This window comes from Ascidia mentula, chromosome 9, assembly GCF_947561715.1.
Source record: "Ascidia mentula chromosome 9, kaAscMent1.1, whole genome shotgun sequence".
In the NCBI taxonomy this organism is placed as follows: Eukaryota; Metazoa; Chordata; class Ascidiacea; order Phlebobranchia; family Ascidiidae; genus Ascidia; species Ascidia mentula.
Window position 1 is genome coordinate 6,423,696 of NC_138574.1, and position 24,436 is coordinate 6,448,131.

General features: G+C 34.1%; 2 protein-coding genes across 6 annotated transcripts; both read right to left on the bottom strand.

Moving 5' to 3' along the window:
- Positions 1-3,174: 3,174 nt before the first annotated feature.
- LOC145912977 (protein unc-79 homolog) lies at positions 3,175-18,283 on the bottom strand. Of its 4 annotated transcripts, XM_083000460.1 has the most exons (57): positions 18,164-18,283; positions 17,907-18,027; positions 17,563-17,705; positions 17,275-17,451; positions 17,057-17,202; positions 16,874-17,000; positions 16,545-16,690; positions 16,160-16,243; positions 15,828-16,102; positions 15,642-15,733; positions 15,374-15,495; positions 15,241-15,307; positions 14,945-14,982; positions 14,220-14,323; positions 14,079-14,159; positions 13,910-14,005; positions 13,721-13,844; positions 13,474-13,593; positions 13,330-13,378; positions 13,067-13,166; positions 12,901-12,998; positions 12,794-12,849; positions 12,364-12,499; positions 12,179-12,261; positions 11,797-11,934; positions 11,584-11,735; positions 11,341-11,525; positions 11,104-11,285; positions 10,705-10,906; positions 10,146-10,277; positions 9,910-9,993; positions 9,769-9,851; positions 9,520-9,702; positions 9,264-9,449; positions 9,072-9,198; positions 8,970-9,009; positions 8,833-8,908; positions 8,671-8,765; positions 8,551-8,616; positions 7,942-8,015; positions 7,759-7,843; positions 7,569-7,701; positions 7,350-7,509; positions 7,208-7,293; positions 6,971-7,150; positions 6,843-6,911; positions 6,617-6,730; positions 6,286-6,390; positions 6,158-6,226; positions 5,995-6,084; positions 5,496-5,665; positions 5,219-5,408; positions 5,113-5,163; positions 4,158-4,352; positions 4,025-4,102; positions 3,891-3,963; positions 3,175-3,383 (listed from the first exon to the last, which is right to left on the bottom strand). In XM_083000460.1, exons 1-57 carry the CDS (start codon positions 18,183-18,185, stop codon positions 3,253-3,255), a joined length of 6,591 nt encoding a protein of 2,196 aa, XP_082856586.1. In that variant the 5' UTR covers positions 18,186-18,283; the 3' UTR covers positions 3,175-3,252. The 4 variants fall into 4 exon arrangements, with proteins under 4 accessions (XP_082856586.1, XP_082856585.1, XP_082856584.1 ...); XM_083000459.1 differs by having other exon boundaries at positions 7,569-7,843; positions 13,489-13,593; XM_083000458.1 differs by having other exon boundaries at positions 7,569-7,843; positions 12,794-12,846.
- A 200-nt stretch (positions 18,284-18,483) lies between these two features.
- On the bottom strand, positions 18,484-22,554 carry LOC145913218 (torsin-1A-like). 2 transcript variants are annotated; one of them, XM_083000799.1, is made up of 8 exons: positions 22,227-22,554; positions 21,997-22,122; positions 21,792-21,931; positions 21,399-21,574; positions 20,977-21,132; positions 19,744-20,901; positions 19,532-19,680; positions 18,485-18,632 (listed from the first exon to the last, which is right to left on the bottom strand). In XM_083000799.1, exons 1-6 carry the CDS (start codon positions 22,438-22,440, stop codon positions 20,670-20,672), a joined length of 1,044 nt encoding a protein of 347 aa, XP_082856925.1. In that variant the 5' UTR covers positions 22,441-22,554; the 3' UTR covers positions 18,485-18,632; positions 19,532-19,680; positions 19,744-20,669. The 2 variants fall into 2 exon arrangements, with proteins under 2 accessions (XP_082856924.1, XP_082856925.1); XM_083000798.1 differs by having other exon boundaries at positions 18,484-18,632; positions 19,532-20,901.
- Positions 22,555-24,436: the final 1,882 nt, after the last annotated feature.

Consider the following 24,436-nt stretch of genomic DNA (forward strand, 5'->3'; position numbering starts at 1 on the left):
ACTCCACAGTGCGTAGCCTCTTCGCTGTAGGACAATACTTTTGTCTCGAACCATTCAGTCGCGAGGGTAACACAAGAACTGCGGGCGTCGATCGAGTGCGTATAACAGTCTCAGGAGAACAACCTCTAAGTAGAGCACGCTTTCTTGGAACAATTAGCCGCACGAGTCGACTGTATCGACGTTTTCGCCCTGGAAAAAGACCAATCGACTGTAAAAGGCGTGTGAAATAGCTTCTTCTTACACTCTGCTGAATCTATTTTCCTCCAATACACAAAAAGTGGGTTATTGTGTTCGATTTAATCTGATCAAATACCACTACAACAAAACATAAACCGCACTCTTAAAGTTGAAGCAGTAGTGGTCTCATTTCAAAAAACTCATGCTCTATGATGACATTTTCCGGAAACATGGATTAAGTTAACACAAAAAAGTTCCAGGCGCACGACTATTAAATGTTTATCTCCTGCGCATGGACTACATAGGTGCCTTTGTTGAAGCACACACACCCGCACACAGCACACACACTAATGAAAGGCGTGTTTCACACCAATTGCATGTCACACCTCGAAACGTGAAAAAAATTGACTGCTGTGATGTGCCAAGATGAATGTACTGTGTATTGCAAAACAATGGTTCTCAATCTTTGTGCATTTGCGGACTGGTAAAATTTCAAAGCATCCACAAGGCGGTATAAAATATCTAAACTTAAATGTAATAAATAGAAAGCATTATTCAAAAATAATATTTATTCCTTTTGCAGCAGAAGAAATCCATTTGTCAAGAATATAATAGAAAAAAAAAGCTTATTATTTTTGGGGACCGGTAAAACAATAACGTTCGCAGGTGCCGGTTGGGTGTTTAGAAACACTGCTGTAAACTATATACAGGCTATAAGTTTAGTAGTCTGCGGTAATTATTTAGGCCTTATTTATTATTTTGTGGGAGGAAAAAAGCTAAAAGCAACTGTATTGAAGTGGGTGTTATTCGCACCTAATCAATGAGTTTATAGTGCAATTATTTGTGAAGGAAAGAAAAAAGAATGACCCACAAACTGTGGTGTGGTTAGAATTGAGTATGGGTGGGGGCCACAAACTATTTTTTGTAGCCCTACCACGTCACTACACTTTCGCCACCTAGTGGTTACTAATACCGCTACCTAGTGGCCGTCTGCTATACTTTAGTTTGAACAAAAAATATATCAAACATTCATAAGTTACACTGGCTTCGCAGCCAGGGCATTAATTGTAGCCAAGCTGGATCAGCCACTTTTCCCGACAAGTCGGAGCGAGATCTGAAAAAAATAAGCTAAGAGATGGTCATAACTGTGTTTTCCACATTTTTTAGTTGAAGTAGAACCGAAATACTTTGGTAATAGCCTATGTTTATTGTGGATGTGCCATTAGTTTTACGCAAAGTTGCCATGACCGTGTCACATGCACTTTAATACCAAACTTTTTAAAAAAAGACGACGACTTTTTTTACAAAACTGACAAAACACAAATGTCTATTTGGTAACTTAGAACCTAATTTAGAATTTTTCATGACTGATAAAAACTGGTGCACAGAAGTTACCTAACAAAAAAAGTTACCAGCCCAGATTCCTCAATCATTCAACAAAACTGGAAATATTTTGTTGTTCAAAACGAGAGAAGAATTAGGCATTGAATTTGATATGCTTGGTATGTGCGTCATGAAAAACCTTTTTTAATTTCAAATTCGATCTGAGCATTAGGATCATCAATATTTTCTATGTTTAGGTTGAAAGGTTTCTAAAATTAATTCATTTTTCTTCAACAACTGAAAAATCATGAAGGCGCTTTAACAATGGAATTTTTGCGTCGTGGAATCTGTCTGTGTTGTGGTTAGTGAAACACAAAAGAATGAAGGGCCCAAAGAAGACGATGAAGTGATGAACAAACAGAACTGTTGTTGAACAAAGTTTTAGCATTGCGGATTTTTCATTTTTAAACTAATGTTCACTTGTTTTGAGAACCACGTGTGTTCAGTTTAACCACAAATATGAACAAACATTAGCAAAGTGTATTCAACATTTGCTATGTGATGGTCCCATTTACAATTTGGCTCATTACCTTGAAATACGGCTGTAATTACTTGGAGTGCACCGAAAGTTTGGTTTGCCGAACTTACTTAGCCAAAAAGGTTTTTATTGCAATTATACAAACATGATTGTAACACAAGCTAAACTATAAAAAAAGTTTTTATTACATGTATAAAATCTCCCACTGACAACTTGGATTGGTTTTAGGATAAAAGTGGTAAAATTCTTTCAAAAAGTGATACCTAGGACTGGCCTTGATTGCTACTTAATCATCCAACCAAGATGGGTTTTTTTTAATACTAAATACACTATGTACGAATTAGCCGAATTTCAGATAAACCGAATGCGAACCAACCGAGTTGTACTGTTGCATTGTTTTTGTATCCAAACTGTGGAAAGATTTACACCTATAATTTGCACAACAACAGAATAGCTTACATACGAGAGGAACACAAGCATAATGAGCGTTACCGGCTGCCCTGCATCAACACAGAATTAACAGCAATTCATTATTTGTAATTTATTACATGAGAGCATTAAATTTTGCTTTGTATTCAAGACCTTTGTTGGGTTCGTAACGCAATTTTCTAGTTTCGGTCGAAACTCCACTGTTATTGAACTAGTTCAAAAAAACGTTTCGAGGCGGGTTTACATCTAAAATTGCTAACATTAGTTCACCAGTGGGCAAAATGGGCCTCTCATCATACATGCTCCTAACATATTTGGCTGCAGCATTATTATATACACATATGACATGATAAATCGTATCCACTTTAATACAACAAAACAACTTTCATCTGCTAACCAGTATGGTTTAATGACTACAAACCGTACGTTTATTTAAATTGATAAACTGCGGCAAACAATGCTGTGCTCCCCAGTTAGAATTCTGTCGCGGCACATTGGCATTCAGTAAATAATGAAGTTGCATGTGATCTATTTGTTAGTATTTGACAGATCCGTTTGTGCATTAGCACTTTCGACAAATATGTTTTTGGGATTGTTCGTCACATGTAAACGTTTATTCAGAAAAAGGGCCTTTTCATTATGTGTGGACAACAAAGCATCCAAACCACACGTGTAGGCTACTAATCAAAGCCAATTTGCTGTTATGTCAATTTCAAAAAAAAGTTTTTTACTCGTTTCTGGTGCGTTTTATTACACAGAATATATACATGAAAGCAGTATTAACATCAAACAATGCACAATCCTTCCCCACTTTCAACATTCAATAGTGTTGTTTTGATGCTTTCGATTACTTTAGCCAGTTGTCTTGAATTTGAAGCTTCCAAATTGTTGGCAACTGTAGGTTCAGACAGGGTGTCTGGGGTGAAGTAAAGTAGGTTAAATATTGAGCATTAAAGTTGGTCAAGAAATTTACGCATTTTGTACAAAACTGATTACCATAGGAACACAACTCACGGGTTTTGTCATAATTCTGAGCATAAAGAGACTGGCCCATATTGTTATTGACACTGTCATGTTAAAATAAGACGTTTCGACAAAAACTTATGTCATCATCAGTTTGACTGACGCGATTAGTGTAGCTCCATCATTATAAGGAGCTGACCTGACCGACGTCACAGATAAGGCTCGCGCGGGTGGTGACGTCATTTTGCTATCGGCCACACACCATTAAGAGGCGGAAAATACGCAGTAAGCGACGCAAAACGCAAAATACACAATAAACGGCATGATGATGACATAAGTTTTTGTCGAAACGTCTTATTTTAACATGACAGTGTTGATTACCATAAATGTGACAAATAATGTTATATTTTGAAATGAAACAAGGTTCCACAATTGACGCTTTGTTGACAAACATGCTTACCCTCCAATATCCCAGTAATGTCACACTGTAATGGTTGCAAAATATCCAACATAGGGGACCACATTGGGTAAAACTGTCAAAAAATAGGTTAAATTCTGTCACGTTGTATTGCAGAATTTGTTGCCATATAATACCTTAAATAACAAACTTGATTCATACTTTTTTAGACACACAACTAGACTGGCGATGTATCTGTGTATGTTTCCAGTGACCTAAATGGAAGATTTCAATTTAATTACAACGCCAAACTCATGTATCCTAACTTACTTTGTTGTCATGTTCCAGCAAGAAGAGCATGCTTGGTGTAACACGACTCCAAAATTCAAGTAGTTGTGTTGCACAGCTGTTATGCTCCCCTGCTGAGTTGTAACACAAATTGAAAGATACCAAGGATGTGCCACCTGTCATCAAGTTCGAAATTGTTGAGTAAAATGAAAGCTGTTCGCAGTACACAGTCCATATCTGTAAATAATAAATTATACCTTTTTAAAGTGTGCATCTTACCCCTTGCCCTTGTACCAAACCATATTATGAAACACAGCTATGTGATGTCACATAAGATTTTATATAAACAAGGGAAAGAGCAGTGACAGAGTAAAACTATAAATCTATTTTAAACCTAGATACTCTTTCATTTACTTGCTTTCTACTATATCACAGGTTTATACATGTTGTAATACTGTAGATAGCAACCATGCCTTTGACCCCAGTTATCAATGAGTACACAAAACTGTTTTACCACAAGTGAGCATTATCCATGTTGAATTCACTGCAACAATTTATTCAAATGCAGTGCAGGGGAGTACAAAATTGAAATTACCAATCAAAGAAGGAGAACTAGTTAAACACATTGGGGACATGCTATCGACATTATCTCTTCAGTGTTAAGCAGTTAAGCCTAAATGACTTTTTATGTTTCAAGTCAGCATATCATAATATCAACATACCATGAAACCACACAAAAAATTCTCTAGTTTACTGTGAAATAACTGTCCCCAAATCTTCACAAGGGCATTCAATTGATAAAGTTAATACGATCACCCACAAAAATAGATCTTACTTGCTACTAATCAATTGCTACTATATCAATAGTATAAATTTTATTTCGCCACATGATTAAGCTAAAATTTAATTATAATAATCTGTTTCCCAAGACATATATCAACAACTGTTTAATGACATTTTGATCATTGCAAACAACACACAAAAAAGAAATGCTAACCTGACAAAAAAGAAATGCATGAAACAACGATCCCATGTTTGATCCTTGTTCCTACAAACAACATTCAATAAGTATGATAAAGATGACAAATGTTTGGTGCACATACTTTATTCTGATCAAGAAAGCCTGTAAGTATGACTTGTAGAATACTTGCTAAGTTTTGCCCTGCTTCAAATGGAATTGGTTGCCATATGGTTCCTCGCGTATTTTCAATCATTGAAATATGATTTAATGCTCCAAGTAAAATCCAGGATAGTTTTTTAATATGAGTGACACAATCATGATATTCTTTGGGCCTGAAAAGTTAGTTTTACAAATCATGAAACAAATGGAAAAAATATGAAATTCAATTGACATTCAAAAAAGAGAACAAACAAAAATACCCATGTTGCATTGTAGTTGGAGGATTAAAAAGCCAAGGTAATATGGTATGTACTGATTTATTGTGCAATTCTCCTGCAATAATTTGTGCTATTGTAAGTTTAACTGCCTGAAATGACACTCTGGGATCATCAGAACCACAACAAGAGCTGTGAATCATATTCACATCGTCCTGAAACAATTTATGATGTAAAACTATTTATTTTTTTGAGAAAAATCACAATCTGAAATAAGTTTATTGGCCTGTACATTGAGGTATATCTCAAGTTATTTATTATTTCATAAGATACCCTTTTTTGCACATAATAAAGCTGTTTTATATTAAATTGGACAATTAACAAGCACAATGGATATTAAATCATAAAATTAACACAAATTATTGTTACAAAATTATTGTTTCCCTTGGAAAACTGAAACATTTAAAAAACTATGGTATTAATTATTTATATAAGCAGTATGTACACTCCAAATACCAATAGGCAAATACTTTTGTACCATTACCTTTGCACAGTTTACAAAACTGTCATCCCCTAAAATATCCAAGCATTCATTAAGATGAGCATAAAAACACTCCATTGCATAACAAGGAACCTGGGTAAAAATGTACAGTATTGTTAAATGTCATTAACAAAAGTTCAATTTTTAGTCCAATAATTTTACAAACCCCAAACTGCAGGGTTTCCTTTGGGCAGTTGGATAGACTACTAATACTTCCACCATCCAGCAATACAAGCTGAAAACCAAATGCATAAAAACTATCTGATACGAAAAACAAAACACCATAGTACTCACTTGTAGCAGAAGGTTTCGGTTTCTTTCAGACATAAGACAAGTGCGCTTTAGGGCTGACACCAGTTTTGTTACAAAACACCGGGTAAAAAACAACTTATCTTTGTCCTTAAAACAATATACACAACAAATGTTTTACAATTGAAATTTGATCGAATTAGTACACTAATTTAAGACCAATAAGAAACAAATATGAACCAAAAGAATTTTGACATCATGTCATATATATGACTCAGGGTGGCTTAAGCTGGATTTAAACTACTGATCTAATTCATTCTATTTATCAACAAAAATTAAAGGAAAAATGGTACTAGGTATTAATAAAGTTACTTACTTTGTTAAACATTTCATTTGTGATGGAACATAAATAATAAACATTTTTCAAAGAAAATGAGCATGTTGGAAGAGTAACAGCCAATAATTTGGAAAATGGTTCCAAAAGTGATTGCTGAAAAATTTTAGTTATTAGTGAAACATAAAAGTTGCATTCCAATACTAGCTATGATGGTGAGGAAATGGTGGATTTTGGGTTGGCTAATTGAGGTCTGAAACTAACATACCTTGGCTGTAACAACAACTGGGACCGATAGTAAATGAGTCATGATTTCCAAAATATTATCAATAGATGCCTAAACACAAAGATTTAAAATATAAACAGTCAGTTTAGGTACCAGCGTTTGATAATTACCATTTCTCCCAACAAAGAGTAGTTGTTAAGCTTTGATATAAAAAAACAGAAACTATTTAGTATACTACTCCATTGACCATGAGGCGTGACAAGGGGAAGGTGGCGCAAATATGTGGCAATGTTTGTCAGTAGACAACTCATTCCCTCACTTGAAATGGAATTAAGATCTTCTGGTAAACCCTACAAAAAATAGGTATTAACTGTTTGTTTTTTATTTGTTTTTGCCTAACAACTTACTTTTAGTGTGTGTCCAAGAACATCAACAGAGTTAACTTTCTGGTAACCTTTAAGGCAAGCTACTACAACTGGAATAAACTTGTTTCCTGTAAGAAAATAATTACGCACATTGTTTTCTTAACTAACTATGCATGGCACTTACCTGTGTGAAAAGGTACTTGAAACATGCATGAAAAAATTCCATTTTTTAGAAGCTGATGACATATGCACTGAATCGCTTGTTTTGCTACGATAGATACAGTTTCTAGATTCCGTGATACACATGTTGAATCATCCAAGATTGGCTCTGCTATCACAGCCAACTACACACACAGAGGCTGTAGAATTGAATTTATTATTCACATTTCAGTGGAGACAAAACCTGTTTCAGAACTCTTGGTAACAATGGCACGGCAGGTTTTGCATTGTATTGAATCAATTCACATAAATTCACAATGCACAAGCACAAAGTTTCCTCATTAAACTCCTTAACCTCATGTTTACATTTCTTACATCTGAAATAAAACATTTCCTTTTTATCTTGTTTCTTGTCAAATCTCAAAACAGGACACCTCATGACAATCTCCAGACTTTTTTGATCCTTTTGATATGACTGTTCTAAGTCATTTTCATCAATATGTACTTTATTGTTTGTATCTAAGCAGAAATCACAAGTAAACTAAAACAGTCAAATAACTGAATAGCACAGAATTTACATTAAACAATTAAACACTGAAAAATTAAGAATAACTTGCCTTTAATGTGATTCTCATATTTTTCACACTTAATGCTTGTGTCAACAAAAGTATTCCTGTCTTTGTCGCTTTTCCTAAAAGTGGAAGACTTTGAAAACAACAAAAAACTACCAAAGCAGTGGAGCTAAAGCCTTATGACCAAATAATAGCTTTTACTTCCACCAACAAACCTTTACTGTAAAGCAATGTTTAAAGCTGTATCAATTACCATAGGTGTTTTTAGGTTTTGAAATGATGTATTCTGCAGATTTATACAACGAAAATTGCAAGATTTCAATTTGCTCGTGTTGATTTTCACAAAAATAATTTTAAACCAGTTTAAACTAAAATATTCACATTTTACATACAGTCGACAAAACAAGCAAATTTTACTCCTATATATTAAGCAATAAAATTTTAGTTTAACAGTGCCTCAAGATTAGAAGTAATATGCACTGTAGAGAAAATCCTAATACATCTACAACTGATTAAAACTGACAACAATCATGAGATCTTTTGTCTATGTCTCAACACATGCTATAAAAAAATCAGGTTGGTGGATATTATTTTCAATGAGCTAATCTACAGGGTAAATTATTTTTAGGTAATGGAATAATAAAAACAACTTACAATTCGCTACTCTCAAAACCCTCAACAGTACCATCTGGGAAAGATGCTTTTTGAGTTGTCTCATGTCTAAATAAACATTTCGTTGGTGAAAATAATACTTAAAAATAAATTTCTAAATACCTCAGGTCCTTGTGATCTTGTAAAATTTTGGTTGAGTTTACAAAAGACTGTGTATTATTTGCCACCAGTTTGTCAAACCCAAAATTTTTTTGCACCTTGAAAGATGTTGAAATTGAGAGACACAATGGTAAAAAATTAAAACTTACAAAATTTTAAATATACCTCATTACCCACAATGATGTCATTTTTGTCAACACTCCAGTTACATCTCATGCTGTTACAGTCAATACTTTTTTGCCTAGTAAAAGTAATTGAAGTCTACAAGTGATTGCAAGTGATTTACCAAAATATAAACTTACATCACTGAATTGTCCAAGTAAGGTGAGCCTACATTTTCTCCTTGGGAAAGTAATTAAAATCTTACAAAAACCAACAATTTAAATTAAATAGTATATACTTACCAATTGTCAGTCCTTCTATTGAAATATTCTCTATTGTACATTGGTGATACTCTATTTCAAGAGCTTGTAAACATGCCAAAACTAATTCAGTGACATATTTTGGATCAGAAATCTCAGATACAGGATACTAAAATTTTTTTAAAAGTAGTATATGTGCACATAATGTGAAAGAACATAAATGTGGCAACTAACCTTATACATAATAACAAGAAGCGATTTCAACCAAGATTGCTGTACATTGCATGGTAAAACATTAAGTTTTAATGAATTGCTACAGTCAGTTAGTCCATATGTTGGTTGTGGTGATAAAATACAATGCAGTAGTGGAACAGCCATTGACAAAAACACATTTCCAAATGTTTTGTTTTGGTCCAAAATCTAAATAGACATAAATTATACACGACAAAATATAAGTTATTGTGGCCAATTCAATAAAAAAAATCATTACTTTTGGTAAATTGATTAACATGGAATATACACCAACAGAGTTTCTCAATTTTTGTGGTGTGTTAGTAAAGTAACCTATTTGTTCATTGTATCCCAACATAGATTGCAATTGTCGAAAAAATGTTCGATAATTTTTTGTAAAATTTTGCAAAATCTGATTTTCTTGACAGTCATCTTTTAGGTGCTGAAAAGTAAAAACAGTATTTTCAAAAGAATTTATTTTAAGACATAAACAGTTGTTGATAAATACCCTGCAAATCACATAGGTCAAATGGTGCACAGTCTGACAATCCACTTGGGTGTCCAAGCAGGTGTCTTCATTTTTCTTGTTATCTTTTACACAAATGTTGGTTTAGTGAAACAAAAAATATGGCTGGGCATACATACTCACCCATTTGAAGGCCCAGTTTAACTTTTAAGAGGTCATCATGATCTTGTTCATAAAGTATGTAGTTGACCTTGATGTTGTCAAAATCTATTAAAACTTTGTTTAACACCTTTCACATTTTAAAATTTGTTTAGAAGATCTATTCTATTGTTATTATTTTGACAATTACACTTTTGTTTAAACAAGTCATTATTTTGTTTTACTTTTTTGCTGCCTTTTGATCGAAAACTACAAATTACCTAATCCAGCAAAGGACTTGTTTTGTGTTATCCGTTTTTTAAGGGTTATTGTATTCTTAATGTTGCAACGAGCACGAGCAATTTGCACAGACAATCCCTCATCATGTAATAGTGATTTCTGACTGCATGCATCTTTTTATGTAAAATATATTAGCTATTAAAAATGTGTTTAATGTAAAAATAAACAATAAAATTAAAATAAGTTAAAACAACAAATTGTAGATGCCTATACTATCTGCTTACCATGTTTTAGAAAGTAATTCTTGAACATTTATAAAAAAACAAAAAATTACATTCACAAAATTTAATAAAAAGTCAGTGTGATTATATACATCTGCTTTATAGCTTTATAATAATGAAGGTTATTAAATGTTACATGTGTTGCTACACAACTCATTCAATTAAAAAACTTAATATGTACAGTAAATGGTAGATAAAGTAATGTCTAAAACAACAAATATAAACAAGATAGCCCAAACAATGGTAGAAAACTTCATACAGACGTTGATTTTTTCTACAATCATTTACAATCAACAAATGTTAATAACACTCAACTTACTAGCAGGAAATGGGAATGGTTTGTTCATGTTGCGGTAAATAACAGACTCAGACGCAAGAATGTCCATGCAATGAGAAAAAAATACACATGAAAGTGGCTGACAATCTGGTCGAAGGTTGCTTAGCAAAAGTAATTGAGATAATACAAACATTCTGTCTTCAACTGATTCATCAAACTCATGTTGCAAACAATGACACACTGCCTAATACAAATAGGAAACAAATGAAAAAGGTTTACTGCATTCCTAAATTTGTCTATTTGTTGAAGTAAGCACATGAATATATTGTTTTTGTGTTTTTTGTCACACCACAACAATCATAAATTTGCTATATATACGTAAGTAATAAAGTTTTTACAACTACTAGTGGCACCTGAAAAATTAAAGAGCAATATACATACTTCCAAGTTATTATAGCCCAATGCATCAAGAACAAACATCGCTTTTGTACATTTTGCTCCATTTGGCTCATCCAAAGCTGCTAAAACTAAGCAAGCAGAGTAAGCAATCACATGGGATAAGGGTGAACGATTTGGTACCAAAGAGACATCAGTAAACATCAAAAATGCCTGTATTTGGTGAACTAGAAAAACATATTTATACTTATTGTTGCGTAGAACTATATACAGACTACATACTTGCTCTAAATTGTTTGCACCAGCCATCAATACCTAGGTGAGTGTGGTCACTGCACTTATCTTTAAACGATTGGCTGAGCAATGACATAACAGTAAGAAATCCAGTTTTACTAATATTTATTCCCTTCATTACAACAGGGACAATATGTGAAGCTCTATTAATGTGATGCAGTTGCTTCCATAGACTAAAAAACACAGGTAACTGTACCAAAAGTTTACAAACACTACTGATAAAAAACGTACATAGGGAATAGTAACTGCTTTTCAAAATGTTTTATGCATGGCTTTGATATTTGAGAAAGAACCTGTAGCACTCTTCCATTCAGACACAGTTTGGATATGCAATGAGTAATATGGTCAAACGCAACAGTTTCTTTTGCAAAAAGGTGTAAGATCTAAACACAAAAAAGTACCACTAATTTGTATTATCAGTAAATTACACATGTAGTGGCATACTTTAACTAACTTGAACACCAACTGAACAGGAAGACAAAAATGTTTGAAATCTTCTAGTTTAATTTCCATGTCTTCATCAATTTCTTCTTCTGTCACATTTGCACCAAATTTCAATTCACAATTTGCATTTACTTCACTCTACAGCCATAAATTTGTTAACCACAAAAATACCACATAACATCTTGGTCATTTAAACAACTATAAAAGTATTCTAAAAGAAGCAGTTTAAACCACAAACAGTCCATAGAAGTCATCGAGCATATAAAAGTATTCAAGATTGGCCGAATGTACATTGCTAATACTGTGGAATTAATGATCTAGTAAGTAACAGAATCACCTTAATTTTACACATGAGCACATAATCACCAACTAAACTGTTTACCATTTCCGGCAATCCACTTGGCAAGATATAATCCAAAATCATCAAGCACAGTTTAAAAAATTGCTGAAAAGTGTATAGGTCACCTGAAAAAATACAATGCCCAGATATCAGTTTGGTGATAGTAAACTAATTAACTAAAGACTATTTTTTTGCACAAAATAAAAAAAAAATATTAATTTAACAACCTTCATCATTAAACAAGATTGACTTGTCCTCTAACTTTATTACGATGTGTGTAAGTAAAGTGTTTATTAATTTGATCATTTTTGAGGCCTCTCCGTTACAAACACCTTCATGTAGTGGTTGACATTGAAGAATCATCTGCACATAAGTTTCAGTTGTAGAGATGGTTAAAAACATAATTTTTTTATATTTTTAGGTATGGTACATTTTTAGTAACAAAACGTTTAATCACATGTTCCCGACGTTGTTATCTATAAATTGCAAGTTATTTTTTAACTTTTTGTTAGCACAGTTATACTATGTTAAAAACATATGGTACGGGGATCAATTACTGAATTAAATTTTAAGTGGGTTGTCATGCTTTTTTTTCCACAGGGCTTTTGTTGCAAAAATATGGCCTAGAATGAGTTAAAAACATAAAAAAATACAAACTTGTCGATAAACAACATCCAGCATATCAACATAACATGACATTCTGCGGGACACTTCTAAAAACAGGAATTTTTTTAAAAATAATTTAATCATAAATAAGCACTTACCATCGTCAGATTGGTTTAGAAGAGGTGGTTGGGCTGAGTCTGTTAATGTATGCAAGTGTTCACATAAATCAAGGGCACCAGAGCAATTGTCTGTAGAACTGCAACAATCAAATAATTCTGTTAACCTTTGTTATTGGGCCAGTATTTAGGTTATGTCCTGGCATACCATTTTCTGTTGCATGAAACATTCATGGACTCAAAAGCAGAGGACAAAGTAATGATATTGGAATGTACAGCTTGTTTCAAAATGTGCTCAATTTCAAAATCTACAATACAAGTTATTTTTCACATACTTCCTGAGTTACAAAATTAAATACATAAACATACAACATGTTTATGTTAAAAACAAACAAAAAATACAACATGTTTATGTTAAAAATTTTTAATAACAAACAAAAACCAATGAACTATGAAAACATGATCACTTGCCATTTAATTTTTTTACTGTGTCACTCGGGAGCAGTACATCTTTTCGTTCCTGAAAAAGTATTGCCATCAAAAAACAACATTTATGTTTAATAATACTTTGTACATCAATATGATTTTTTTATTGTGTTATCAAGAAAAACTTACAGTTGTCAGCCAGACCTGTTTATTGTGCTTTTCTGTTCCAAAGGCATGGTATTCATTAGCCATGTTTAATGTGTCCAACAACATATTTAAAGGAACAATAACATCAACATCACAAAAAACCTTTGAAAAATACCTTGACATTAATTAGACTTGTAAAGTTTTTTTGTTAATAAATAGGGAAACAAACAGTGGCTAACTATCTATTAAGTATTCTCAACTTATGTTGACAAGATAACTTTATACTGACCTGTATCCACTGGAAAGCCTGTTGATGCTGTGAAACTGAGTGACTATGAAAGTGTTTTAATAGAAATTCAAACACCAGCTCAGCTTTGAAGGGCAAAGGTGACAGGTCAACATCCAGCAAAGCACTACAGCAAGTGGTAAAGTTGTTTTTTGAAAAGGAGTTTAGGTACAAAGTTTGCATGAAACCTACTTTAAAACTGGCTTTAGTTGTTTGAGTTCTGAGGAGCTGAGATTATTGGACAAAGCTGTCATCCATGCTGGTATTAGACAATCCCACATTTCCTTGCTAAATATATTGAAGTAAAACCCAAAGTATTAGTTAACATATGCTATGAACAAATTCTAACGGAGCATCTTACTTAATAATGGAGTATGATGATAAACAAGTAATCAGATGTAGGGCATCCTGATAATGTCTCCACAGTGGTTTTATAGCATCCCTAAATGAAAGTTTATATTGCAACACATTACCAAGTGCAATGATGTGTGCAGATACAAACCAAAGTCCAGTAACTCTACTTTCTGCATCCGGATGTGGAAGCAAAACAGACAAAAAAGCTTTAAAGTGAATTGACACCATATCCAACAACCATTTTTCTAAAAACTAATAAAAAACAAATAATGATGCCATTAGTTACTAATTCATGAAACACAATGTGTTCAAAGGATTTGAAATGAATAATTTTAAAACAATATGTGATAATTAAAGCTTGAAAAGTAATGGTCTTGCAATTTTATAATGTTGCACAAATACATGGATCACAAAATCACAAAAAAACATGCAATGTAAGGCTCTACTGGCAAAAAAGAAAAACTAGTTCAGACGACGTTTCGGTTGTTATTCAACTGACCTTCATCAGGACAAATGAAGTACACTACATAACACCTCATGAAGGTCAGTTGAATAACGACCGAAACTTCGTCCAAACTAGTTTTTCTTTTTTGCCAGAAGAGCCTTACATTACCAAGTAATATGCCTGACAGCATCAGCAACAAACTGTTCAAAAAACATGCAATACTGACAATAAATCAAAATACTGAAGTATAATAAATAATATTAAAGATGTCCCCAGGGTATATTGTATGTTAGGCAACAGCAGGAGCTTAAATCTTAAGCTTGTAAGTGCATAATGTGACAACCAGGTCCATGGATTTTCAAAAGTTGTGATAAAACCTTTTACAAATTTTAAAAACAAAAAATATACATCATTGTACAAAAAAAAACCTGTTGCTTCAGGCCTTCCAGTCTATTTCCCAAATCATCTGAAAAGCAATATAATATAAACGTAATCAAACAGTGTGGCAAACAACCAAATCACAACGAAAACCATATATAAAAGAAAACCATTTAGGCGGTACAAATGTCTCAAAATAGGTGAAACAAAAACTTATGAAATTTTGTGAAATAGATGTAATTTAAGAAGTTTTTTTATACAAAAAACCTTTATATTATTTTGTAGGTTATGGAAACATTGGTGGTTTGTGTAGGTTACCAACAAATACATATAAATAAATCCATACCAGAGTCCAAACGCGAGTTAGTTGCATACCAGGAAAGCACAGCTGCTATTAGTCTTGTGGCAGATTCCTTTCAATAAAAGGTAGAGTGTAAGGATAAAACAAGCAATTTGCTAGATTTAAAAATCTGATTTACTTGACTTGTGGTTGGCCGTGGTGGACAAAGTGATATTAGTATCCACACACCAAAGTGACTTAATGTTTGTGATTCAAGTAATAATCCAATATTTTCTTTGCACCCAACACAAGGATACGATCCTGAAATTAAACATTATACACATGTTCCTCTGTAAATAATTACCCACATTGAAATAAGTTGACTGATCTGCTCTTGGAAAAGCTAGCAAAAGAGTTGTTAGCCTAAATCTACAGATCTACAGATGTTATGGAAAAGCCTATAACACCTGAATTGTTCCAAATTTCATTCAAATTTCCATTAAGCTTGCTTTTCTCTTGATTTTTCTGCGAAACTTTGGATGCAGGTTCCAGAAGTAAACTGTGGAACAGAAATGAAGTAACAAAAAATAAAAATTATACATTTTCTACAAATAACTATACTTGATTTTCATTAATACACATCCATGTCATACCTTATTACAGTATTAACTATTACATCACTTTCAAATTGTGGTTGGTCCCATGCACATGTAGGTGACATTTGTGTTACCAAATCACCAAGTACAAGGCGAATGTTACTATAACATTCCTCACAATATCGAATTCCCTTATTCTCCAAAATATGCCAAAAAAATTTGTTTCTATGTATATCTGGAATGTTGCCTTTGTTCGTGCCATCATTAAATTTCCTTTCACACTGACTACTGCATAATGTAACAGTTGCCGTGGGGTGTGTAGATACACAGTGCTAAAAGCAAAAGATAAATTTAATATTAGTTATACAGGTAACACCTAAACATTTAACCTTGTTCTCACAACTGTAACCAATGTATTCCATAGGCAAAAGAACATCATGAAAAATATAGCCTGGTTTTCCTGTCAAGTTATTCTAAAAAATGTAGTAAAATGTATTTCGTTATTCCCTTATATTAACATTGCCATGTCCACACTGACACTACTATATCTGAAGAAAACCATCATTGCTTCCCAGTACCAAATTAAATTACAAGGGATGATATCAAACAAATCCAAATACGTGTGTCAAAATTACAAAAGTTACAAGGTGGTAGCTATAATCACATTGCAACTAAACTTTGGGAAGCAATTTTTACACAGAGTTACAAAACTTTCATTGTAAAATACATTAAAAAGGTATTCTTAAGTTTACAAAACTTTCCATACAGTATTACCTGTGCACAGGAATGACATAAATACAAGGGTGGTGCTTTGTTTGAATGGCATGCTGACATTACAGGGTCCAATAGCATAATGACTGCTGCGTTGGTTTTTGGTGCTGACTTGCAATGAAGGTTTTCACATGAAATATTTTCATACACTAAAGAAAGTTTTTTGGATAAAATGTCTACTTTCAAAAATGACTAACATGTAGAAAATTCTTTTATTTTACTTTTGGAAAAACATTTTTGTGAAATAGCCTTTAATGTTGGGAAAAAGCGTAAATTTGATTTAGTGTAAATTAACTGATTTACACTTTAAAATGACAAAATATGTAATATACCACACAACATTTCCAACTGATGTCCCAAGGAGGTACAAGGATGTAGCTGTGGCCAATAGTGAAAGAGTAACTGCACAGCATTAACCTTTACCACACCATCCGCAAATGATATGACAGACATAATGTCCTTAAATAAAAACAGTTATGTGAAATTGTTTAAAGAAAAACAAAACAATTACTTACAGCCCACAAATTTTTTTTGAAAAGCATCAGGGTTTCAATTAACTGGAAATGTGCAGAAACATCTGGAACACATTCCAGTACGACTGTGATTATACTTGGTATGTCATCATAGCATTGACAGGCAACCTCATTTTCCAATCCAGATCCTAACACCAAATGGTTTTAGTTTTAAACACATTTAGTTTCCATGTCAAATTTGTGATGTAAAATAAACTTACCTAAACACATTGGAATAATAGTCCTAAACAATGTTTGAAGAACGAACCCATGGACCTTGTTAGGGGATTTTAGTTCATAAAACAGACCAGAAATGATGGCTGGCAATTCAATTCGTGTGCATTCATCAACAAACAACATTGCAAGACTAACACATTTAAGGAGTGCCGTAATTATGTCTAAAGTATTTTATAATGGTAAGCATATTGAAAAGTACTTTTATCTGTTTTAAAATAACAGCAATATGATAACGTCATAAAATACTTAATTTTTTATCTGTCGGATGATACCTTCAAATTCTAAGTAATTGGAAATCAGTTTATGTAGCAAAACCAAGAGAACATCGTACAATTCAAAGTAATCCAGTGATGGATAACTGCTTGTAAAGGGCATTCTCGGAACATGCATGTCTGTTGCAGCATCTTTGAGGATTCTGTAATTGGTAGAAAAATTTTTTTACAAATTTGATTGTTGTTATCTTGGTCATAATTTTTGCCTGACACAAAGCCCAGCTATACTATGATAAAGCAAGGATGATACGCATTTTACTTAAACAAGCTAAAGTAACAAAATATCCATTAAAAAGTATAAACTTGTTTCATACAAAAGTAAAACTATTATTAAATGTATTTACCCCAATAAAAATGAGTCAAAAAATTTTAGAGTGCTGGAAAGTTCAGCAGAGGAAAAAACATGATTTGAACTCCACAACATCTGTTTATGAAGTTCCTTTAAGCAGCTCACTTTTGCAACAACTGAAAACACACCTGCTTTAAAGTGTAAATTCTGCACAATCCCCACAATTAATAGGGGCTTTCTTTTTTTCTTCCAATAAACTTTGTATATATACGCCTACATATATATACAATACACAAAAATTTTTGCACATACATAAATCTGAAAGGTTCTCCATGGTGTTTTCTTTTGATTCAGCTGCACACAATTTTTTTTGTCACTTTAAACAGCAGCAGAAAATAATGTAGACTACTGTACATAATAATATTGTACCTTTCGGAAATGTGTCACAATTTGTTTATAAAAATAATAGAATTAATTAAAATAACGTCAAGATAACATTGTCCTAAACTCCCCTCATTGGGACAGTTACTTTTCCGTAGTTTTAACATAAAGACAGAAGTACTTCTGCACACAGCTAATTTTCATTTTAGCGGGTAAACTTACGCATGCGCATACATAGCAAGACATAAATAGTTTCCAACTGTACTGCTTCGGTTGCATTTTGGTCTTGTAGGCCTTCCAAGCCCTTCAAAATCGATTGATACGACCGGGTCGATCGATCGATGCATTTTTTGTCCCCTTGGCCTCGCTAATGATTTATTCATTGATGTTTTTGCAGTTTCTTCGGAGAACAAAGGTATCTGGTCACGTGACTGTCGATACATATACTGCAATGCGCATGCATTCACGATTTAATTCTTGTTTTAATCTGCTTTACCAGCCCAAAGCCAAAATAGTTTACGGACAACTAAAACCAACAAGCAGGCCTTCCCTGGTCTAATTGCGTCTACGTTATCAGGACTATTGCCAATATTTTCAACTAGTGTATGTCAAATCAATTTGTTTTTCGTTTATCTATTTTAAGATAAATAGAGTTGACACCCATCAGGGGAAGAGTCTACATGGTTGGCGCAGCTTGGTTATTGTCTTCAGAAGTCGAATCAGAACCGCGGTTTAAACGTTTTTTTTTATGAATTGGAGCTGATTCTGAAACGGCTAGATATACATACATTTGATGAAGTTCTTGTTTTGCGTGTAGTAGAAGCCACCACTCGGATTAAAAAGTGTTACGATTTAAGTTCAAAACAATTTTAAGTGAAACTGAATTTGAATCTTAAAATTCCGAACCGGCACTGAATCCGTATAATCAGCCGTACGATTTTGTTCGAGAAAGTCGCAAATTCACAGAGGGATATCAAAGACGAAGCAAAAACAAATATATAATTGTTGCGATTAAGCGACAAAAGACTAAGAAGTAGCGACAAAAGACTAAGAAGAAGTAGCGACTAAAAGACTGAGAAGAAGTAGGTTGAAAGACCTATAGGCTCACGCAGATAACTATAGCGAAGACGTCAGAAAAACGGGGTGTAAATGTAAAAGCTTTACGCTTTTGCATGTGTTTATGGTTTATCTGTGCCCATGCCAGAAATTTATTTTTTCCGTTTCTTGTTAATTTGTTGCGCATACAAAGGATTTGAGACAACTGTATACTTTTTTAAAACATGAAGAAATAAACTATACCCATTGTTGCGCTGTCCTTGACAGTCAGACGGGCGTGACTGGTTGCGCCCAGACAGTGCAACAGACGGGATTTCTGCAATGGTTCTTAACACACAACACTTCTTCTTCAAAGGGAACGGGTCAACTTTATTCGGAAGGCGCTGCGGTTTCTACACAACACGCGTTGAATTAGCGACCAAAAACATTGAAATTAAATGCACAATTCTGCTTACCGAACTATTGTGGAACCAGTCACAAAAACATCGGCTTCTTTCCAATTTCACACAACAGGAAACAACGTTAGCAGATTCAACTTGAACTTAAATTGTCTTATTCAAATAGAAATAATATTAGTTTCCTACAGCAGTGCACGACAACTAACCAAAACTAAAACTCAGCCAACAATAGTTCAGGCAAGCACTGGGGTTCTACGGGAACAACGGTATTTGTGACGTAACAACGGTACATTGGGCTGACGTTAAATTATCAATACATCACATAACATAGTGGCGATGTAATACCCACGGTAGCATAATCCAAATATCAAGCAAACTATTGAATTACTTACGCTTTTTAACTCAAGGGTTGTGTGCTTTAAAATCAAAAGTATGTAAACTGTTAAGTGGGGTTCACGGACGAACTCCATAGGACTAACAATTATCACTTAAGTCTTAGTGAAAATGAAGCTCCATCTACGGCGCATTTAGTTGCAGGCTTCCAGTGCACTAACTACTTGCAATGCTTCCAAGTCTTATTTTAGCAGCAATGTAAACTTTCACATGAAAATGGACTGTCAATCCGAATGGCTTTCTTCCCATTTTTATCCACGCGGTCATGTTTACTTTTAGCATCACACCATTGGCACCGAACACGTCTAGTATACTGGGGCGAAAATTTTGGCTGTAGTATTATGACGTCAGACCCATTGATGACCCGAATTCAGCATCATGAGTGTTCAGTAAGGGTGTGAAACAAAATCAATGTATCAAACTGTAAGGCGAAGTGTTGCAAAAATCAGTTCATCAGTTAGTTCAAGTGCAGCAAGGAAAATGGCAATCAACAATCGCTAACAATTCAGTTTGTTTCAGTCAACATGACAATTGTTTCAGAAAAAACACACAAAAATATCGTCAATTTAAATACTTTTTGAATCAACATATTAAACTTCCAATGCAAGTGCCAACTTGTTGGCAATTTTTTTGCAGCCTGATTTGGAGTAAAGTCTTGACTCTTCTGGAAGCCACAGTAGTTGGTCCATTACCTCATTAACTATCCGTTGCATTTCTAGTGTGTTTTCATTATAGTTAAGTCGTCTTATTTCATCTTGTATGCATAGTTGTACATGTTTTCGCTCAAGAGGCAGAAATGGAATATAATGATCAATCAGATTCCTAAAAGTAACACTTCTTTGCTATAATTTGGTTTACTTTGAGGTTATTGAAATTGCATTATAAATATACACTTACCGATCTACTATGCCGCTTCGAAACAATCCACTTTTTTGGTTATAAGCACTTCTAAGTAGAATATCTTGCACATCAGATAACTTTAAATCTTCACGTTTGTTTCCATGCTCCCAATTAAATTTACATTTTGTCACAATTTCCTGCCCACCTGTATTGCTGAGATTTACAAAACAGCATCAGAATATAGTCTTCTAGAACCCTTTGATTCTCAACCAAGATAAAAAACTACTATGAAAAAGAAAAATGATCTTTTTAACAAAAGGTGTATATTTCTTGTATTTTGACCGGTAGAAGATACAGTTTAGTGTCCATCATGTTACCTGGTGGTCAAAACCTATTTTTAGTTTTTATAATTCATATATTCATGCAAGCTTATGGGTGGCCTCACCCACAGTATAATAACAAAAGAAAATCTCACCAACCTTAAAAAAATAAACATGGATTGTGTGTAATCCACTCCTCGAACAACTGCATTGTGTCCCAAATACGGCTTAATTGCATCTATTAGACCTTTAGGCATATGATCCATTTCATCAAAAATAAAAATTGAACGACCACATCGAGAAACATTACCATGTAACCAGTTTTGTAAGTCATCCTAAATTCAAATAGTTACTACATAAAAGCTGCTTGTAATTTCAACAGAAAGTATTTTTAACAGTGTAAGGTATCCATACCTACTTATATAACAAAATAGCTAAAAGTATTTTTATTTAGTAATATTGTCATTTCAGCTGGCTGATTTGTTTTCTTGACAAATATTAAAATGAAGTTGGTTCTTTTACATCAAAATAGCAACAATATGTCTAACGTACTTTATATTTGTCAACATGTTTTGTATGTTTAAAATCCACTTCAGCATTGAAAACATGAACATATGCACTTTTTTCACCTTTTTTGTAAATGTTGTTTATTATCATGCGTGTAACAAAGTTTTTTCCCCCACCAGTCCAACCTACCAACAAAAAAAGATATCATTAAAACCAGTGAAATCAAACATAACACAGGTACACAGCTAACCATGAAAAGACATAACAAGAGGTTTTGCTGGTTTGCTGTTTCTCATATGTGACCTCACTGCCCTGTACACAGTTGATGAAACCAGGTGCTGGCCATGCAAGTGTTTATTCAGATCAAACAGCAAACCTGTGACAAGAAAGAAACTACCAACATATACAGATGTTTTGTGAAACCTAAAACAATGTTCCAATCTTACATCTAGTGGCAAAATTAAATTGCAAGTGACATACCTGAGTCATTAAACTTTATACTTGGCTTGGTACAACACTCCAAATTTGTTAATGTACATTTAAATGAAGTCCAACCAGTAATTTCAACCAACATTGCCAAAGCTGTGGTTGCAGCACCAGCAACAGCAAACGAAGTAGAGAAAAATTCAAATGACGCTCCAATTTCAACACACACTAAAATTACTAGAACTTCTTTGCACCAAACTTTTACCATTGTATAAACTAAACAATTTTCCCCTAATATTTCAGTCAAAATGAAAATAGTGCTTAAAGTGGTGTGAGCCTATGTGGAATACTAAAAAATAAATACATATGAACTGTAAACCCACAACAACAACTACGAGTTTGGTCTCCGACAAATGGTCAGTGCAGCAGGGTTGCCAGAATGTTTTTTTTGTTTAGAGCCAAACAGCACGACAAAAAACGCCAAAGAGCGCCAAAACTAGTTTTGAAGGAACCAGAAAAGAGCCAATCGTTTAAATACTGTACATATCGTTTAATTTTCTGCTTCCCCTAACATATGTTAAACTGTATTTGCAGGCCAAGTTCATTCATGTGGTAAAGAAAAAAATAATATATTGTTTGTTTATTTATGCTCTTGGATTGTTTCCGTCTTTCTATGTGTATAGCAGTGCCAGTGCTACGCAAACGTTCAACAAACAGTCTTTCAAAACTCAAATTATGACGTCACTATAGAAGTAGTCCAGTTTACACTACCCAACCATAGAGTTTGCAACGCTTCTCAACTAGCGTGGGCTGTGATGCGTGACGTTTTTACCGAAAAGAAGCATGCCGCGAACCTGCCCCAGACAAAATGGAAAAAAGCCAAATTCAGGCCGAAAGCGCCAATCTGGCAACCCTGCAATGCAGCCAGACCAGAAAATCCAAAAATGTGTTAAAGGTGGGTCCTCCCGCATGAGTAACACTTTTACGCGAAATAAAAATTGCATTTGTGTAAATGCGATTTTAGCGTTTTATTTAAACCACTAGGTGCAAGTTATTTTTGAATCTTTTTTATGAAACCATACATTTGAAATGTGTCGGTTATTGGTGTATCCCCAAATACCTTTTCCAGGACGCTGCAACAACAAAATGTTGAGTCAAATCACCGACACGGCCGCATGGGAGGTTCTAGGTCGTGTAGCAACACGCATGTTTCCCTACTTCATTCTTCACACATTTGGAACACAGACGGACCGAAGGCTGCAGACCTTTCCTGAAGAACCCGCACAGCTTTCTGGCATCCGGCTCGACAACAGACCTTTTTTTTCATTGTAACTTCTTAAATACCCGTTTGCACTTTTCTCTGTCTCAATTCGACTAGTATCAGTCACTTGAGAAGGCAACTGGCACGCGCTAGAGGTTACTCGCTCAGTCACTATAAACGCAATTGTAACAACTGAAGTTTACGCCCGTCTGGCATTGCAAACGTTTGTTTCCATCATTAAACAAGTCTGTCACGGAGTTTTAAATTCAGTAGTCTATATCAGCAAGAATACGCAAGCAGACTAAGATTCAGCAAAGCAGCGACTGGGAATTCTATTTGTACGCAGCAGTCGCTTCATAGAACACTTCCATTCGATCTGCGATGGTTTTTACCATCCAATTAAAAAATTTCCAACGTTTATCTCCGGCCATTCTAATCACACAATCGGCTGTTCTGCGATTATGTCTTGTTCGGCCAAGTACGTGAATAACGTACGAAATTGGTGCATACATGATAGGTTTAGGTATGATGTTGTCATGCTTGATCATTAGATAAAAATTCTACTAAGGTTCAACTGCGGCATTGCGACGCTTGCGCGGCGTGTGGTTTTAGGTATAGGTATTGTTTTTAGGTATGGGTACGGACAATAAGCTCCCGAGTACAAAATAATTATTTCCCGCCATTACAGTGATATTGTTGTCGACGTCTTGTGACGTAATAAGCACCTATTATCTTATGATCCCCACGTTTCGGCCGGTGTAATGTTGAGGCTGGTGTAATGTTGAGGCCGGTGTAATGAGCTTGTATGTGCTTTAATATTCTATTTGAATACAGGTGTGGTCTAAATCTTTTTAAAATCGCAACCTAGAAATTTATTTCGAGAATACTGGAATAAAGCGAATATTAAAACTTGACCGACCTTATGCAACCAGTTAAAGAACTGTAAGGTGGAATTGAGGAAGGACTTGAATTCCACAGGTATCCACCCGTTAAAGGCTCGAAC

Excerpts from the sequence above, each read along its gene's own strand:
- LOC145913218 (XM_083000798.1), bottom strand. The coding sequence starts at position 22,440 with ATGGTAAAAGTTTGGTGCAAAGAAGTTCTAGTAATTTTAGTGTGTGTT. Across the intron at positions 21,575-21,791 it reads AACATGTTGACAAATATAAA|GATGACTTACAAAACTGGTT; the intron begins GTACGTTAGACA and ends ATTTGAATTTAG. Across the intron at positions 21,133-21,398 it reads TCCATGTTTATTTTTTTAAG|CAATACAGGTGGGCAGGAAA; the intron begins GTTGGTGAGATT and ends TGTAAATCTCAG.
- LOC145912977 (XM_083000457.1), bottom strand. The coding sequence starts at position 18,185 with ATGGAGAACCTTTCAGATTTAT. Across the intron at positions 14,006-14,078 it reads TCATCATACTCCATTATTAA|CAAGGAAATGTGGGATTGTC; the intron begins GTAAGATGCTCC and ends CAATATATTTAG. Across the intron at positions 9,703-9,768 it reads TGACCTATGTGATTTGCAGG|CACCTAAAAGATGACTGTCA; the intron begins GTATTTATCAAC and ends TTTACTTTTCAG.